At 33.4% G+C, this 20,484-nt stretch overlaps 1 protein-coding gene across 1 annotated transcript in view; it reads left to right on the top strand.

Moving 5' to 3' along the window:
• LOC129229320 (single-stranded DNA-binding protein, mitochondrial-like) overlaps positions 1-20,484 on the top strand; it is a 71,970-nt gene that overhangs the window by 35,721 nt on the left and 15,765 nt on the right. Inside the window, exon 5 of the mRNA XM_054863606.1 lies at positions 3,522-3,610. Within this exon, the coding sequence (XP_054719581.1) occupies positions 3,522-3,610 (89 nt within the window). The remainder of the gene's footprint in view (positions 1-3,521; positions 3,611-20,484) is intronic.

Here is a 20,484-nt window from a genome sequence, read left to right on the forward strand (position 1 = left end):
AAGTACAGCCTGTGGTAGTACTTTCCTATTGCAACAAGGTCTTTGTTTCATCATTCTTTTCTATAGCAGCTTGCAAGCAGCTGTTATTTTGAATCTCACAGCGACTTAAAGCTTCAAATTTTCTATTCCCAGAATGCTTCGTTTTAACTTTTTTTTGTTTCTTTTCCCAGAATGCTTTTATTTATTTATTTTTTAAAATTTATTGTTTCTTCAAATAATGCAGACTTTGGGAAGCATAAATGATTGATGTGAAGTTTGCAAACTCTTGTCTTTTTTTGCTGAGAGTCACTTAAATTGGCGGCTTTAGAACTGGTTCATCAGAATTTTCTGAAACCAACTTCTCACATCCCTTTCCGCCTTTTCAGCTTTTTGGGTAAAATCTATCATAAATTGAGCCATTTTTTTACTTTGCTCATTTTTAGCTTTTAGCAACTTTCTTTTCAAACAGCCAGATTTTTATTTTGTCTGTTGATGTGACATAGTAATTTATCAACAAGAAAAATAATTCAAAAGCAAACCGAAAAGCATTCATATGTTCGATTCCCGATTTATTTTAAAAATCAAAATTTGATTGATTGATAGTGAGAGGTGGGTTTTTGGTTATGCTTGTAACCTCTTGTGTAGCACATAAAATTGAAAAAAAATTAAAGGAAACTAAAAAAATGGAATGAAAAAAAATCAAAATTTGACTGAAAGTTAAATGAAATACATTTTTCGTCCATAAAAACCCACTTTTTGGTAGCAAGTTCCAATTGGGAACTGAAAGTAATCAATATGCCATCTGGTTCATTGTTCCGTGCGTTAAAACTGTTAAGCCAAGGGAAAAAAAATCTTGTGCGTGTTTTTTAGCTTACTGAGTGAAAATGAAAAGCTCTCAAGCTCTTGTATTTGCAGAAACTATTGTTTCACAGTTATCTTAAAAAAACTTGTCTCGTCACATCCTATTCAAGATTATTCTACTCATTTTAGTGTGACAATGTGGGACACAAAAATATTTTGCAACGTAAACCACTCGGGGAAACTGACCCAGAGTTAAATAACCATTACAACTTATCTCCAATTTTTATCAGTAAAAGAGTAAAGTAATGAAAGTGTAAGCACATACCAGTACAAGAAACGAATATCGTGCAAATAAAATAGATAACTCTTCAGTTTATGAATTCTTAATGCATTTCGAATAATTAAGTCCTAACAAACCTTGCATAAAATATGAAAAAAAAGAAAAAAAGAATATCTTTAAAAATAATGAGAAAAGTAATATTTCGCATCAGCGTTTTCTTCTCTGTTTACAGGGCCATCTATAGTTACTTTCTGTTCCCAATTTTTAATTAGCATGATAAATAAAGCAGATTTTGGGCCGCCCCCTGAAATCTAAGGGTCCTGTGCCAGAGTGCCCCTTTCGGTAATCAGGCTCTGGTAGCAAGTGTTAAAGACATAAAACTTCTAGAATTTTCAAAAGCTTAGCCGAAATAAACACATAAACAAAGTTTTAAATTTTGAATCACTAGCCAAAAGACATTTTAGTTCCTTACTGAGCTAGTTCAAATATCTGAAGTTGCTGATACAAATTATGTCGCTGATGATAAAGTTGTAGCTTTTATTTTACAAAGAGATAGAATTATATTTTTTGTAAAATATTCTCTGCTGGGAATCCTATATTGTGGCAGAGTTTTTTTTCAGTAAATTAAAGCTGCCGCCTTCAACCAAGCTGAATGACTGGTTATTACATGCTATAATTTCAGTATTATGAAATTCATTTGATGCGTTGTCATGTGCGTTTCAAAAATGGAATCTAATTTTTTTTTTCTTTTTGACAAGTACTGATTATTATTCCTCTAAACTTCCAAACTTGTATCACAGGATTTTTTAAAAACTATTTTGATGACATTCGTCTGGATGTTTTCTTTTCCAAAGTGAATTATTAGTGAGCTTGTAGTTGTTCTCCCCCCCCCCCCCAATTTATTTTCTAGATAGAATATTAATTTACACCTTGCATTTGTGCAATCATTTGATGTGGGTCAAAAATTGCTCTTACAATACTTTTTTTGAAACCTAATTAAACAACACTTTCTTTTACACTTCAGCACAAAGTATTTATCATAATACTTCATTTCATCAACAGAATACTTCAGTTCATCAACAGAAAACTTCATTTTCCCTTATCTGTTACTCAGAACAGATTAGACTAAAAATGTACAGATCTCATCTTAATATACATCATCAAAAAATAAAATCTAAAATTGGAACTTTTGAGATTTGTAATGCACAAATAAAGTAGTAACTATTTACTATTGTGGGCAGGGCCAGATTACCCAAAAGGCTCAGGAAGCTTGAGCTTCCCCTCAGAATTAACAGGGGTTCCAAAAATGACTTTAAAATTTCAGTTTCTGCTTTTGAATGTATTGTTAAAAGTATTCAAACATTAGGACTGGCTAAATAAAAATTTTGGCTGAATTTTAAAAAGTGAGAACACAGTTCATAAAAAATGGTAGCAAGCTATTCTCAATGGTGGAGTTCGTCCCAACTTTTTTCACACTTAATAAACCAATATACTTTTATCACACTTAATAAATTTTATGAAGTGATAAACCTAAAACAACTAAGCACCCTTATCGGCTGCGAATAGGAGTACAAAAGTATGCTATGTACAAAAGTTCAATATGTCTGGGGGAAGGGAGGTAATAAATTTTAACTGGAAGTCTGTTTGGCCATTTTTGCAAATAATAGGTATAGCATTTTAGTGAGTTTTGTTTCAATGTGCGTAGAATTTTTAGAAAATATGTACTGAAGAACAAAAGGTGGAGGCCCCAATATGAGACTTAGTTTCCCCTAGCTTCAGAGGTTAGTTGGGTCCTGATTGCGGGGATTGAAGGTTATTTCTAAGAGTTGAACCCCCCTCCAGTTAAATATTTTCTACCTCTTTACCATTCTTCTTATAACAAAAAGTGCTAAAAAGCTGGTGAGTAAAACCCCCCCCCCCCCTTCCCCCGTTTTTAACACTCTTGATGAAGTTAAATGTTGCACGTAACATATTAGCATTTTGTTTTCGTTCACGACTGTCTCTTTGGATGTCATTTGCTTTATTAATTACTAATTCCGCAAACAAATTCCATCAATCTGACCTTACGACATTTTTATCTGATTTTAACCACAATTTTTTCATGGAATTGCTTCTTTTTCTTAGAATCTCCTATTTTTTACTAAAAATGTTATGAAAAGCTCTAGCAAGAAGAAAAGGAAAAAGTATTGCCTTCATTTTTGCAATTTAATTGTTCTTTCACTTTTTGTGAGAAACGTTGTCGTAGATTTGTCTGTTAAATCAGACTTCTAACTTACATTTAACATTTTCTAGTGATAAGAAACTTCAATGCATGAATATATACTGTACAAACATTTCGACATAAATTTAAAAAAAGGATGATTTGTAACGTCATATGGTCTTTTCTTTTTGTGTAAACATTTATTTTAGTTGAATAATTGGTAAAATTTTTCTGTTTTCTTCATTTTTGTTTCCTTTTCAGTGCTCGGGTATATGTTGAAGGTCGTATTCTTTATGGAGAATTCACAGATCCAAAAGGTGTTATTCACAATACAACATCTATAATTGCAAGTAAGTGACAGTTTCTGTAAAGTGATAATTTTGGTTTTGCTGCTCTAAAAATTAAGAAATAGTTTTACCATTTACTCAATGGCTGTGTTTGTAAATGTACAAGTTCATCATCATGTACTGGTGAAGACTAGTGATAGTGATATTTTCAAGTTTCAAATAATCCCTTCTGAATTCACTTTTTAACTAATGTTAGTAAATAAGCAAAAAACCAATTTCCAATCAACTTAAAAGTCAGGGGCACTAAGAGCATACATTTTTAGGAAAGAAAAATTCTCTATTTACCTGTGTGACTATTGAAGAATAATTAAATTTGAGCATGAACAAGTGTCTGCATCTAATGGGAAGAAACATTAGGAATTTAAAAAGGAGAAAAAACTTGCAATACTGTCTCTCAAATCATCAAACCAAATATGCCAAATAGGAAATTTTGGGAAGGTTACAATGATCTCCAGTGACCTCCCTTTGCTTGAAAACCAAAAACTGTTCAAACTTCATTCCCTTGCATTTAACCGTGCTAAACTTAGCCTAAATTTAGACCTCATTTTACCAATTTTTTTTTTTTTTTTTGTATATATGTGGCACTTTAACAACTTCGGTCGGCCCAACAGTTTTTTTCATCCGATGTGTGATAATTCAAATTGATGATTGTTATTTGTCAAAATCATTAAACATGCCACTGAACATCTCACAAAATAATTCATATATTCAAAATGGGTGTATTTCCCAGTCAGTGTTTGCGCTGAACTACTAGTCACCTGGGTCCTAGGGACCCATTAATGGGGAAAAAGTGGGTCCTTTGATGAAAAATTTGAGTCCCAAAATTTTTCAGTAAAATAACACTACTACAAAATACATAAGGCTGTAAACTCATTGCTTGTGCACTTTCAAAAGAAAGATAAGAGAACTTCGTGACTAAATAAAATATACTAATAAAGGACTTTTATCTTTATTGTTTTCGATCAATATTTGTCATCAATACACGTTTGATAAAAAGGAATAATGATCGTAAAAAAATGTCTACTAATTTAAATTTTCACTGGCAAAAAGTTGCTAGGGGGCAGGTTATCAGCCAAATAATGGCCAATAAGTAAAAAGAGTCAAGCAGCCGTTGCTATTACTGAAAAATTGAAAGTATTAGGTAATAAAACACATACATATTTGGAAAGAAAAGACAATTTATCTTAAAAAATTGTTTTCTTTGTTAAAATAAATGAATTCTATATACAAATTCTATTTTTTCCCCACAAAATTTCTTTTCACCATCCCAAGAATTTCCCCGCTTTCTTTAAAATTTGGGAACTCCAATGATAGCATCATCAAATTCTTTAGTTTATTTTCCGTCAACTGGTTTCTGAGGCTCGTTTTCACCCTTTTCATACATGAAAAACCTCGCTTAGCTGCTGCTGAGCTTACTGGAACAACTAAAGCAAGTTTTGCAAAGTCAGCAAATTCATCGTTGTATTCTCTAATAACAGGGGTAGCAAAATCTTGCAAATCAAGCTCTTTGAAGTTTGTTGCCAAGAACTTAAACTGTAAAAATGTAGTCATTAATTCATTTTTATCAACAAATTTAGCATCATTTCTATTGTGAAAGTAATCTATAAGACAGTATAAACTTTGAGTGCCATACTCATTCAAATCCCTTTTGGATTGCTGGATAGTTCTTGGGTTGAAAAATTTCAGCTAAGGCACTCAAGATTTCCAGTGAATCCACAGGAAATCTTTCATTCAGATTTTCAATTACTTTTGTAATGAACTCAACTTTAATAGAATCTATGTTTTCTTCATCCCGTGCCGTGCTGGACATCAAGCTTACAAACTGGAGGTACATAGTCATCAGCATCTGCAGCCTGATCAACAGAGGTTTCATACACACCTTTCGAAAATTTTAAAGTTTCTAAGCTAGAAATGTAAGATGTAACATGTGACTGAATTTTAGAAAAAACGATGTTTTCTTGTTGAAACATATTAGTCAGCTTTTTGATTGGTTCAAGGATGTCCAAACATATTGCCAATAAGATTGAAAAAGTTTCTTTACTTGGTTTTTGAACAAAAACCTTATCCTTTGACATTTCAGCAATATGAGACAGTGTCTCTTAAAAGTGCAGAATAGGCTTTTAAAGCTGTAGATGTTGCATCATGAAAGCTCAATCATCTTATATTTTTTAGCACTTTTAACTTTATACTGCTGTTATTGTTGATTTCGTTTATCACACGGAAAACATTTTCACGCACAGGACTTGAGTCACATACAATACAATTGTTGCAACGGCATTTCAATTTCATGAATAGCAGGAAACAATTTTTCTGTTTGTGACAAGGGTAGTGACAGCCTGTGTGCAGCACTTTATCCATTCAGCAAAGTTGGGTTTCTAGCTGCGGCCATTTTACTGTGCCGCTCCGTCTAGCACGCTTCGACTTGGTCATTTTTTCTAAATCCGCCTTCTCAGAGCGCCAGCGATGTACAGACGGTCTTTTTAATGAAACATTAGTTGATTTTTCTAAATGAGTTTGAAGTATACTCAAGCGATGAGTACAGGGTTGCCAATCTTTCTGTGGATGCTTTAGGAGCACAGAAAAAAAAACTTCAGGAGTTTTCCAGATCCTTCAGGAGCAATGCGGTGAAATATTAAAGATAACATGATTTATCATAAAACATTTATTTGCACATTAGAACTCAAATAAATGATTACAAATTTTAACTTAGATTAACTTTTTAAGGATAAAGAAATCGCTTTTTTTGCCTTTTTTAAGTCATCAGTTGTGAAGACTGATTCATAACACACATTTTTATCAGCCTTACATTTTTCAACAATCAACGCCTCTAATGTTTCATGTCCCAATTTACATCGATTACACTGGGGAACAGCAATTTCGTTGTCTTAAATCTGTGACTTGATTTCAACTAACTTTTGGCCTCTGGATCCAAAAATATTCGCAGTTTTTGTCTATCACGTCATGTTTTCAACCTACAGGATACCTTCAAAAGTCATACAAATTGTGCATATAAAGGAAAATAAAAGTAAAAACTTGTCAAATGCACTGTTTACAATCAACAATTTTATTCATACAAAGGCTATAATAGTTACCGCAAGTAAAATTGTGTATTTATACATATTAAGGTAAAAATTTTCGCTTATAGCTTTTTCTGGAGTGTTTAATCTGTGGACATTCTCGCTTGATGCTCCAACAATAGTCAGCCATCATATGTACATCCCATCTACCTTGATATCGTGTCTCCATGACCTTCAAATCTTGGTGGAATCGCTCGCCCTGTTCATCACTGACTGCACCAAGATTTTTCGGGAAGTTAGCAAGATGGCTATGTAAAAAATGCAATTTGATGCTCATGTGGCAACCAAGAATTTTGAAGCTCTCCAAGAGTTGCTGGACAATTTCGGCGTAATTCTGGGCTCGTGTATTTCCAAGAAAGTCTTTAACAATGTTTTTGAATGCCAACCAAGCATTCTTTTGAATTTCTGACATTGTTCCTATGAACGTTTCATCTTTCACAAGCTGCCGAATCTGTGGACCATCAAAAACACCGGCCTTTATCTTTTCAAATGACAGGCTAGGAAATGCTGAAATGAGATATTTGAAACAGTCTCCTTCAATTGGTAAAGCTTTTACGAATTGCTTCATGAGACCCAATTTTATATGCAGAGGTGGAAATATAATTTTCTTTCTGTCGACAAGTGGATGATGTAGAATGTTTGGATCACCAGGTTTCAGGTCAGATCTTGGCGGTCAGTTCGTCTGCATCCAATGTTTCTCACGAGCTCTGCTGTCCCACATACACAAAAAGCAGGGATACTTAGTATATCCGCGTTGCTGGCCAAGAAGAAAGCAAACCATTTTAAGGTCGACGCAAATGATCCATTGGTGCATTTGATATTGCAACAAATCAATGACTCTCTTTATGTCTTCGTATTCTTCCCTCAAATGAACTGAATGGCCTATCGGGACTGAACCAAATAAATTTCCATTGTGAAGAAGAACACACTTCAAGCTCTGCTTTGAGCTATCGATAAACAGTCGCCATTCAGTTGCGTTATAGGCTGAAATTCCCAACTCTTCCATTAAACCATGTACGTTATCGCAATACACAAATCCATCATCACTTCGAAAGTACTGCAGAAACGCGCTTTCTCTTGATCGAAAATATGATACCTTAGCTCCCTTTTCAAGCAAGTTTTTCTCATGCAGTCTTGATGCTAAGAGCTCTGAAGCTTTTTTGGATAATCCCAAATCTCGTACCAAATCGTTCAACTCATGTTGCTCAAATCCCTTACGAACGGAATCACATTCAATTTCAAAATCTTTATCGTTGGGGTCACTTCGATCTTCATCAGACTCGTATTCCTGTATTTCCAAACAGGGTAATTCATTGAAAACTGGCACTGGGATTTCAGCTGAATGAGGCACTGGGCGTATAGCTGATGGTAAACTAGGATACTCTATTTTACATTTGTTTTTCTTATTATATCCTGACGTTTTCACTATACAAAAGTAACAATCACTTGAATGATCTCTGGGCTCTCGCCAAATCATAGGGATACCAAATGGAAATTTACCACGTGTTCCCTTTGTCCACATCCGTAAACTCTCAACACACTGCTTACACACTTTGTGTGGAGCCCATGATTTGTCTTGATCTCCAATTTTCACTTTAAAATAGGCATAATAGACTTGCCTGACAAATGTACTGATGTTTGTCCTTTGACTGGGAATGGTAAAACTGCCACATATATAACAAAACGAATCGGGGCTGTTTAAGCACTTACGACGTGAACTAGCCATAAGGAAAAGTTTCAGTTGATGTATAAATGAAAACTAAACGCTCAAAAACAAGAACAAGAACAGTATATAAACAAAAACTCAAACTCCACGTTGGAATGTGATTCACTATTTCAGAGTAACATACAACCTCTCACTACAGTATCTCAGGCGTAATTGAACAACCCCAGACCAGTATAAACCTGTCGCTGTGCTCCCATGCGTCATTTACCCGGCGCCAATCGGAGAAGGTTAGTGCCAGCCAGCCAATGATTCATGCTCGATTCCGCGGGGAGTAGTCACATTCTCATAAGGTGTAGAGAAGAAACTTGACGTGGTAGAATAAAACTAACTACAGTTTTGAAACCAGCATGCCTAATTAACTATAAAACAGCTCAAAAACCTAACTCAACTGAAATTGTTTTACAAATTGTTCCCCAGTGTTATCAGTGATATTTTGGGAAACAACACTAAATACTCTTTCATATGACGCATTACTGTGAGGAATTAATGGGATAGTAAACATTAGGTCGGGTAGTAATTCGTATTTAACACAACCATTATGATAACTTCATCCATGCAACATCTTGTCTTTCACATGTAATAATATCTTCATTTAAAGGGTCTATTTGGTATTTTGAAAATTCAGACTCTACTAAGTCCCTTGCATTTGTTTCATATTTGAATAATTCCAAGAAGAAATGCACTGATGACAGTTCTGAAGATTCCCCCAGTTTAATATCGGCTATTTTAGCATGTTTAAATACTTTTTCTTCAAAGGGAAATTTCTTAACCATATAATCACAGGCTGTCTTGAAATATTTTCTGACATTGCGATAAAATTTTTCTGGTTCACCACTGGAAATATTTTTCAAATACTGGCGCGATTTAGCACCTATCACCAATTCATCATCGGATTTTTGAAGCGTTTTACTGGTAAACTTGATTTTGAAAATGCTGTCAGCACTCGAGATTGCCGATGGTTTAATGAACCTGGACAACAAATCTTTATTCAGTTTGTAAATTTCCCGTAAAAATTTATGCACCATGGGAGCATCAGTTTGCAGCAGGAGATTTACTCTGTTAAATATTGGTATGATGTATTGCAAGAAAAGCAAATACAATTTCATTTCAGGAGCTTCAAAATATTTCTTTATTTTCAAAAAACATGAAGATGTTCCCTTCTCCTCCTCACAAAAAAACTTATGCAGCACATCCTACTGCTCTAGAAAACGAGTTATTACCTCTCCCATAGATAACCAAGGCATAGCTCCATATTTTGTTATCTTGCGCTGTTCAAGTTCACACATGTCTTGGCAAATTTTTAGTATCTGTAATCTCTTAGTGCTTTTTTGAGGTAATAGTAGACCTTCACTAAAAAAACTTTAACATTGTAATCCTTTATTTCACAGGCAGAATGTTGAGCCACTAAATGAACAAGATGGCATGCACACCAATTGATAAACACATCCGGGTAGGAATTTTTAATAAAGGAACTAACACCTTTGTGTTTCCCTAACATTACAAAAGCATTGTCTGCACAAAATGCAATGCAATTTTTCCAAATTAATAAATGTTTCTGCAATTGTTATAATTTTTCCTATATCCTTATCACAAAAGGTTATAACAATTGGATATAATTTCGCCGATTGAATCGTATTGCTTCCATCTGTTGACAAAGAAAACTTAACTTTCTTAAGATTGTTCACCAACCTTTCTTGGGTAGTAGATGCAAAACTCTTCACAATAGCGGTAGTCTTTGTCCGAGCACAGGTGTAGTTCTTAGCAATCTCTGAATCAGGAAACATTACTTTAAAAAGACGAGTAGCATGATCAGCAACCGAGAGGGCACAATTAATGTCCGAGTCGCGCTCAAAGAAGCGTTCTCAGGGGGTCCTGCATACAATTCTGTTAACTGATGATTGTTCGACTTTATTTTTGCGTTTCTAATGTGACAAGATCCTTCTACATGACGACAACAATCCTTTTCCCACTTTAAAACATTGGGAATGACTTCCTTTACGATCCATCTGAAACGTAAACTCATAATGAGTGATTCCACTGTAACTCATGTTGCATTTTTTCTAAAATCGTATTTTCAAATAGGGCACAATACAAAATATTTCATTTATTTTCTTTCAAAAAAATTCATACTGATGAGAATTAATGTGGTATTTTAAAGTTTAATATTAAAAACCTTGTAAGTTATTAATTATTTAAGATATTAATTACAATAACTTAGTAACTCATGCTACCAAAAGAAAAAAAAAAGACATTAAATTATAAGCAGTAAAGTAAAAGTCCTATTTCTGCTCAAATTGTACTGTATAAAGTACCTTTTCATGTAGTTTGTATAAATCTCCCTTGTCACAAAATATCATTCAGCTTTTAGGAGATATTTTATAAATTTAGGTATAAGGTAATATTATAATCAGCGGATGGTAACTCATGCTACGTCACAAATGAATTATTCTTAAAGCAAAATCAACATAACATTTTGCAAAATAAAGGACAACAAAAACAAAACAAAATATTATTTGGACATTTATTTAACATTTTACTAGTATCAAGATTAGATTATTTCATAACTATAGCTCATAATTAAACATAATTACAAAGCAATTAATGTTGCTCAAGCACATCCCTTTCCTCATTGATTTCGTAGTGTAAACAACTTCCTTTCTGCTTCATAATTGGATTTGCCAAAATCTGAATGATATCGCCAAATGTGACATATGAAACGTCATTTTCATCTGGCCTGAAAATTGTTTTGTCTAAGTTCTTTGTTCTTAAGAACATAACCTTTATTTCGCCGTCATCTTCAACTCCACTTTGTGCAATGGCCGCATATCTGAAAATATGTTTCTTCCCCAAGTATTAAATTAGAAGAAAAGTTCCCAGTTTAATATTTTCTGGAGATATTCGAGTTTGGAAATTGCTTTTAATTTTATTCTCTGCCGAGTTTGTCCAAGAAGCTCCTTTAGTTATTTTTGGTGCACATAAATGCAATGCATTTTGGTCATGTTTTCGATTGGCGATGCTTCCTGAAATACTGAATACATGTTTAAATTTTCATTGCGCATCTCAATTTCATCACTCTTCATTTCTGTTACTTTAACATCTGTGCGTATTGTCTGAACTGCAGCTGTAAGGTCTGTGGCATTAAAAACTGTGCCTTTGCATGTCTTAACGAAATTTCTTCTTCGCATTTTATAGCCCCTCCTATTCCATCGACATGACCCTTGCCGTGTGATGTGGCAAAGAAATTCCAAGCTATCTTTCTTTTAAATTTCTCTTCAAGTACAGGAATTCTTAAATTGAGAAGTAGGGCCATCTGACCATATGTTGACATGACTTACCTCCACAGGAAAATCTTCAAGAGTCTTGTCTAAATATGGAACTATGGTTCTCTTGGAATGATCCAAATCATCAGGTACAATAATGGCTGGGTGATGTTGGCCATTATACCAAGCAGATATTGTGAACAGACTCACTTGTGGTTGTACCCAGTGAAAATTTGAAGTGGCTTAAAATTATTAAGCAGAAATCACACTACCTGAAAATGGAATGGACTTTGATTTTATTTGGTTTTTAAATATTGCACATTACACTTAACAAAAAGTCAACAAATAAACTTAAAATGTTGGCAAGCGACTTACTTGCGTGTCGCGGCAAGGTTTATATACTTTTATGTGATACATATGAGTTACGAGTAATTGGCTGTTGAGGTATTTAAGTGCCCCTCCTGACCAACATATCTGCTTGGTTGCTGCTGCGAACATCGCAGTGTCCTGGTATCCATTGCAATATTATTTGTCGCCTTTCTGTTTTCAACATGATGAAAAATAAATTGTTTCTATATTTACTTTCTAAAAAACATTTTTTCATTGTACTTGTTTATATTCTCTGTTTTTAAACTCTTTTTTTTTTTTTTTTAAAGTGAAAAGTGCTGTATTCTATTCTTCTACATTACTTTACTATGTTCCCAGTAGCAGAAACTTTCTAGCTGGTCTGCGACACTATTTTGAGCAGTTGAAAATAATCTGCAGCAATATTATTACCCAGTTTCGTTTAAAATTTTCATAAAATACCTACACAAGTTCCTTGCGCATCATTTTATCAAATATTTGTATTCGGCAAACATAAAAATTTGGCAAAATTTTCAAATTTAAATATTGAATATTATACATTATTTTTTAAAAAATATTTAATTGAACTCTTTTTTTCAGTAAAGTTAAACATTTCAGAGGCAGTTAAGATTTAAATGAAATTTTGCATCCCTCTTAATAGCAGTAAACAGCAAGACAGTTAAAAAAAAGTAACAGCAACATGATGGATAACAAATATAACAAGCATATGAATTTTTTACATAAAACATGGTAAACAATTTGAATTATTAATAATTTTAGTCACAACACATGATGACAACTTTCTATCCATGAGTTTAGAACTTGTGACTCTAGAAAAGTGCTTATAGTAAGAGCTTCCAAACATTAAAATTAAAGCAGCTTTTAAAAATTTTCTGGTTGTTACATAACCAGATGGAGGCCCATTAAGAAGGATAAAAACTCTTTTATCAGTGGTCCCAATTTCATAATCATTCACATCATTACTTCGCATTCTCATGTTGCTAACTTTATCAATAACAGAGCCCCAACTCTTACAAGCAGCTTCAGAGACAGGGATTGAAATAATGTTGATGAAAAATTTGATGAATGTGGGTAATTTTGACGCCAGGTCATTCACAGCCTTTTTATATAAAATTTCCATTTCATACCCCAGTCCTTCGGATCTACTTTCTTCCAACAAATTTACAGTCCATTTGATAAACTGTTGGTATTTAAACCAAAGGGTGTCAAGATCTTCAGGAGTTGAAATACATTTTAATTCTTTAATAAAAGAAACAAATGTTTCTTTGGTGAAGTTTTTATCTTCCTGTGTTTCTTCAATGGAAATACAGCTTTTTGGATAAATTAAATGCTCAAAGTTAAATAGGAAACTTGCCTTTTCAATTATATTTGTGCATCTACCAGATTTTTCTGAAAAAAAAATATTCTTCAATTATAGTTTGCAATGAATTTATGTACTTGATGAAAGTTTTGAGAGATGTAGTGAACACTGTTATATCATCCTTTTTTAGGGACCTTAAATGGTTAGCTGATACTGGTATATTAGGTAATGGAATTCCTTTAAATGTGCATTCACTAAACATCTCAAAACTTGTGACTGTATTTTTGAGAAGCTTTGATGGAAGACTTGCTATATGTTCAGAAAATATTTCACATGATTCTATATTGCACAGAAGATTTAAATTATATTCTAAAATATTAAAAGCAGATCTAAGTAATTTTATGTTATCAATGTATTGCCACGACAAAAGATTTCCGGATTGCACACTCTTTGAAGCTACAGCTAGTAAACTGTATAGGTCAGCTATGAGTAAAATATTAAATATGTTTTGTTTCGTCATGAGCTTATCACGCAGGCTAAACAGTTCTGGAATTCTTTCACATGCAGAAACAAACATTTTGTAGTCACTCAGAAATGTTTTGAAAACAGTGTCAGAGTGTGAAACAAATTTCATCGTTTTAAGTAACTTTGGTTTATAAAAAACCTCACTAAACTCGTCTGCTGAATTGTATAGCACTTCATACTTCTTCCCTGCATAAAATTCTTTCATGGTGTCTTGGATGATATCAATAGCATCCTTAACAAATTTAGGTGTTTCAGCATGTTTAATGCAAAGTTCTAAACGATGCATAGAATCCCAAACTACAGATTCATCTTTAATCAGAATATTCTGCAGATGTTTTTCAATTCCACAGTTTATGTATTGGCTATCCACTGCTACACCAATCAAATTCCTTCGCACAAATGGCAGGTCAAAACCAAATTTTGCTAAGGTGTTCAGGAAGTCTTTGCACAAGCCTTCTCTAGTAGAGTCATCCACCCATTGATGTTCAAGGTAGATGGACTCAAATAAAGATGGCCTTTTAATATCGAAAATGGGCAACCTTATGCCTATCATATGCCTTGTGCGATGATTGATAGTCATTTTATCCGCTATTAAACCAATCGGCAAATCATTTTGTACAATGAAATTTGTCACTTCTTGTTTCAATATGGTGTGAACATGTGGCATAAAGTTCCGTGCAAATTTCTTAGAGTGATTTTTTACTCCCATACTTGCTCCACTATTGTACATTTCAATAATAATACTTTCATATGATACATATGATGTGTCTAGTTTGTACGTTAGGTAAGCAGAAGCTGCACAATTAATTGCATTTTCTTTGCTATTTTTTTCCAACTTTATGTCTTCTTGTCCTTTTAGCAGCACTTCGTTCATGTTTTTAATGTGTCTTGTACACTTTAAGTGTCTTTCAGTGTTGTATTTGAGATGTCGAAAAGACGATGGCATATTTTTTTCGCTAAAGTCGTCTCCTTCATTAAAATCATAAAATATGGTAAGACCACAAAAAGTCCAAAGTAGACCATTTTCTCTTAATTCTAAGCAGCCTGACCATTTTACAATTCTCTCAACTGATCTTGCATTTTTTATAAGGTCAATTTTTTCTTCTTCTGTTAAATCTTCACTGTTCAATGATTCTTCTGGAATATGAGCAGTTTTTTTTTGCTCTGAACAACTGGAGTATTAATTGATGGTTGTTTCACTTCAGTTAACTCTTTAACTTGATGAGAAAGTCCTGAAGAAGGATAAAAATGTGTTTTAGTAAATTAAACTATTTTCCCAATTAAAAGAGGAAAAAAGTCGGTGGGGGGGGGGGGGAGTGTGCTTTTAATTGAACTTAAATTTAACAAGATCATGTTGATGCACTTGAATGTTCTTTTTCTCTTCTCAAAAATAACTTAGCAGCATCAAATTCTTCAAATGAATATTTTGTGTGTGTTATTTTTTTTTTCAAATTATAAAATAATTATTGGAAGTACGAAAAATTTGGGATGTAGCAATATTCCGATTTTATCCACTTCTAAGTCAAAACTGTAAGGGGCTGTATGAAAAAATAATTGCTGAATAAAATGTGTGAAAAGAGGAAAAAAAAAACAACGCGTGATGTCACTTTTTTTTTGTTACTCCCTCCTGCACCCTCGCCGCAAATTCAAGAAACCCCCTCCCCCGAAAAACGCGGGGTACCATTGTGAACGGCCCCATAGGAAAACGTCATTGCGGCTTGTCGACACACCAGCAGGAAGACATCCTGTCCACTTAGAACTTCCGATCGCGCAACCGAAAATTTAAGGAATGGAGGGCGAAATAATTTATCAAACAATCGCCCGATGGCATTTTAGTAAGTTTATGAACTTTAATAGAGGTAATTACCTATACATTATCGCACTCGCGCATAAATCGAGCAATTTAGTACAAAAACGAGATTTAAAGTTAGGGCTACGCGTGTAGATCTACACGCACGAAAAAATTTCCAAATTTTTTTTCCTAATAATATCTGAAAATTTGGCTGTTTTCCAAACTTTTGTTCAATCTGTCTAACTAAACACTAAAGAAATAAATATTGAGTAATTCTTGAAAAATTTATATTGTCCAACTGTTGATTAAAAACTTTAATTACGCTGAAAGGCCGCCGAAATAACAGTGAAAGAAACGCCAAATTCTGGACTCGCGATTTCTTTTATGTAGATAAGGATACTTGAGCTCTTAAAAAAAAGAGCCAAATGTAACTGCTATTTATTTAGAATAAAAGAAACAAAAACAGTACAGTTGTAAAAAGGATACTTTTTTATACACTAAGTATTGACTCGTACATTTTTTTCATTTTCCTTTTTTAACGTTTATTTCTCAAAAAACGTGGCAGAACATTCCCAGTTTTTTTTTTTTTTTTTAATTTAAGTTCTTGATTTTTTCCCCCTGGGTAAGAAACCAGAAAAAATAAAGTTAAAATCGTAAATGCTTTGTCATTTTTTCCATTAAGTTATTTGAAAAAAAAATCTTATTTCAAAAATTGCTGAATTTAGTAACGCAGAATTTGGAGCCCTATAATACTGCCAATATTTTTCCCTTACAAAAGTTTATGAGCCACCTCTACCGACAAATAATTTCATTTTCTAATTTCAGAATGTATATTTCGTATATATATTCAATGACTTCTTTTTTAACTGTTCATAGTTTCAGTAAAACGTGTTATTTTTTACAGTATGAAAGCAGATTTATTTTTAGTGGCAAATTGCAGGTGATTTTCATTCTTTGTTTGAAATGTTGAGAAGTAGCATCCACTCAATTTCGAAGCAATTTTACAACGATTTAAAGGAGAGGACACAACCCAGACCAAACAGAAATCAACCCGCAATTTTCCATATGTTTGCATACCTTCTTGGATGCCGTAATGTGTTTCATTTGCATATGATAATTGAATTTAAAATTTAACCTAATGCTTCTAACACTTAATATAATTTTTTTAAGTTTGAAATAATAACAATAAAGAATGATACATACCATCCAAAGAACACAATGTTGACTTTTAAAATAGCCCAAGTCCCATCCCCACAATAAAACACATATTGGTAGGACATAATGCCCATTAAGACTAAGCATCGTTGCAATTGCTTCATATCAATTGAAAAATCTTAGAAACACTAATTAAAACTTGTTTATTTTACAAATGATTTCGGCTTACATTTTAGAATTCTTCATTCTTTCATATTGGCCCATTTAACACATACCTCCTTAAAGTTTAAACCACTTTCAGGGCCTTCAATATTAATCATTAGTAAATTGTTAACATTATGAATAGAAAGTCTATTTCTAATATCATTTTTGATTAAATTTCAACAACTAAATCCTCTTTCACAGTCAACTGTGTGCATTAGAATTTTCGCACAGTATTCAATTAATGAAATCATTAACAGGGATTCTTCAGACAAATCATTAGCATGCAAAAGTGCAAGTAATTCTTTAAAAGTCGAATTTCTGCATCTTTGCTGCAAAATATGTTTGAACAATCTCCATTCACAAAGCATATGAATTTCTGTAAATTTTGTTAGAACAGAATTACTTGACAACAAATTAAATATACATTTAATTTCTTCTTGACCATAGTGATTTAATTTGGAAGGGTCTTGGGGTATATTGCTAGACAAAAATATATTAAACATCTTAATTTTATCTAAATCCCCCAATCTGTCAGTAACATTATCACTAGTGTTATATAAAAAGGTTGTCATTACATTTTCAAATTTCTCTTTGTTTTAGTCCATCTGAAATGATATGGCCCTGAAATTCAAAATTCTCATTTGCTGCTTTTGGAACAGCATCCATAAATCACATAAAATGGGTACCTGTTCCACTCCTCATTTCCTCTAAATTAGCAGATGAAGATTTTACACTAACTTGAACATTTTCGAAATCCAAATTGGAATTTTGAAAAGTCAAACTTAATTTGTTTATTACAAACATAACATCATTCATAATTGCAGTGGTAGCTAAAAACAAGTATGAAGTGGTATTTTTCAGCCGTCCTTGTGCAACAGGTCGATTGTCTTCAAGCAAAACACAGACAAGAGCCTGCCAGTTGCAGTCAAGAGCTGCAACAGAATTCCCTAAAGACAACCAACAAGTTGTTGAAAGCTTTAGGAATTTTTTACTTGCCTGTTCTAGACTGTCTTGAGCATTGTTTAAGCAGTAGAGCGTTCAAAATATGTGTGAATTCGCTTTAAAATGTCCTGGTATTTAAACAAGTATGCGATTTCTGATGCTGCTTGACTAACAGCTAAGGATAGTCTGTGTGCAACGCAATGCACTGAAATTAGGTGGGGATTTCTGTTTTTAAAAAGTGTAGCCACTCCTGCCCTAGCGCCTGTCATTACTGATGGTTCATCAGTGCTCCCAGACGAACACTTTGAGATGTCCACATCAATTTTCTCCAGCGTTTTAATAACTGAAGAAAAAATATCCTCAGCAGTTGCACCTTCCATTTCTACTAAACTTAAATACTGCGTGATGTTTTTTCATGCTGAAGAGTACTTACATAAATGATAAGACTTTGATCCACGGAAACATCCGTGTTTTCAACTATTATAACTGAGAACCATCTTGCATCATTCACTTTACTAATGACCTGTTTGCGGATGGTCATGGCAAAGGCCAGTTCTATATCCCGAATGCTATCATAACTTTTGTATGAAGCATTCCCTGTATTCAAACCAGCAAGACTGGAGCAACCTAAGTCTATGCAAAGATTTTCTATGGGGCCAAATTTTTCTTGTGGCCATGTTCTCCTTTGCTTGAAGGTAAACTATTTTCATTGCTGCTATAACAGATTCTTCGGCTTTTGAAATGGACTTTGCAACAGATTTCTCCCACGCCTTCCCCTGAACTAAACACATGTGTTCAACAGCATGTTTATGCTCAATGCTGAGCTCGTGCTTCTTTAATGTGTCTACTTTAGAAAATAGGCAACCTAAAATATAAAAAAAAGAAAAACTACTGAAATATGTCAGCTATTTCATTCTCTTCCCCAATCTCTCAATTATTGAAAACTGCTGATTGACTACATTTATCATGTTAATATTTTTCTTTACATTTCTTTGCCCCTTTTCTTTAATTTTTCTAAAGGGTGTTTTTTTAGAGGTAGAGAACTTAAAGTTCAAATAAAACACAGTTAAATGTTGTTAATTGCCATGAATGTTGCTTTATTCGAAAGATGATTCTTTGCCATTATTTAAATATGATTTCTGGCATATGGCCACCTCGGCTGGCTCGGAGAAAGTCCAATTTTCTCACTTTTTGCAGCAATAGAAGCTGTATGTCAGTAATAAGGTGGCAAATGTTCTCTTCCAAGGCGACAATCATTTGTGGCTTATCGGTGCAGACCAGAGACTCCACATAGCCCCACAAAAAGTAGTCCAGCGGTGTTAAATCGCATGATCTTGCGGGCCAATTCACTGGTGCATTATGCAAAATTATTCGTTCACGAACGTTTCTTTCAATAAATCGATTGTGACATACGCTGTGCCTTGTTATCTATTCATAATGAAATGGCAAAATGAACTGTGCACAAAACAAGTGACAGCTATCAAAATGGCACACATGTCAAACAGTGTTGCCAATTTAAAGTTCTATGCCTCTAAAAAAAAACAACCTGTATTGAAAACCAGGAGAAATGAGCCACTAAAAGGGTGGAGAGTTCAGTGAAACAGGGTTCGTACGGGTCATGGAAATCCTGGAAAGTCATGGGGAAAAAAATAAGCAAATTTCAGACCTGGAAAGGTCATGGAAAATTGAAATTTTCAGTCATGGAAAAATGTTCTGGGAAAAAGTAACAGTAGCGAAAAAGAGCATTAGAAATCTTGATTGATTTAGTATTGTGCACCATGAAAGCTATTTAAACTGAAAAATTGAACTATCTCAAAAAACATTGCATCCAAGTTCGTTTCCATCACTCCTAAATCTTTATTTCCAAATTTATCAAAGTTTATCTCAATTTGTTGAAGGTTTTGGACAATCTTTAGTCATGCGATAGAATACAGAAATAGGGGAATTCTAATGTTTAAAAACAGTAGTGCCCAATATACGGCCCGCAAAATTTATCCATGCGACCCAGTGGTACGTTCAGTGTCATTATTATGTTCTGAAATTTCCGAACCTGTTAATTTATATGCATTTGGAAATGTACAAATAAGTAAACAAGTACATTTAAATCAAAAGATTTATTGATGAATTTTTTTTTTTTTTTAATATCTGGTTTAGAAACATGAATTTACTAAAGAATGTGGCTTTATTTTCAAGAACCAAAAAAATTGTCAAGTTGACACTAAAAGGCAACTTTTGAAGCAAATTTATTGAAACTTAGTAATGATTCATTCAACCTTTTCCCCAATCATTATCATTCTGCCTGTTTATAAAAAAAAAATAGTGACATTTAAGCATCATTCACTGTAGTTTTACTTAACTTAAACTTATATGATGAAAACAGGTAAGAATTATTCAGTTTTTTAGGTGTACACTGATATTTTTTCAATTAGGTAGTGGCATTCACATAGAAGTTTTGCTAATGCTCATTTCCAAAAAAGAAAAAAAAATGGCAAGTTTGATATTAAATAGTACTATTCTCTTCATGTAACAA

Source organism: Uloborus diversus, chromosome 9, assembly GCF_026930045.1.
Source record: "Uloborus diversus isolate 005 chromosome 9, Udiv.v.3.1, whole genome shotgun sequence".
Lineage (NCBI taxonomy): Eukaryota > Metazoa > Arthropoda > Arachnida > Araneae > Uloboridae > Uloborus > Uloborus diversus.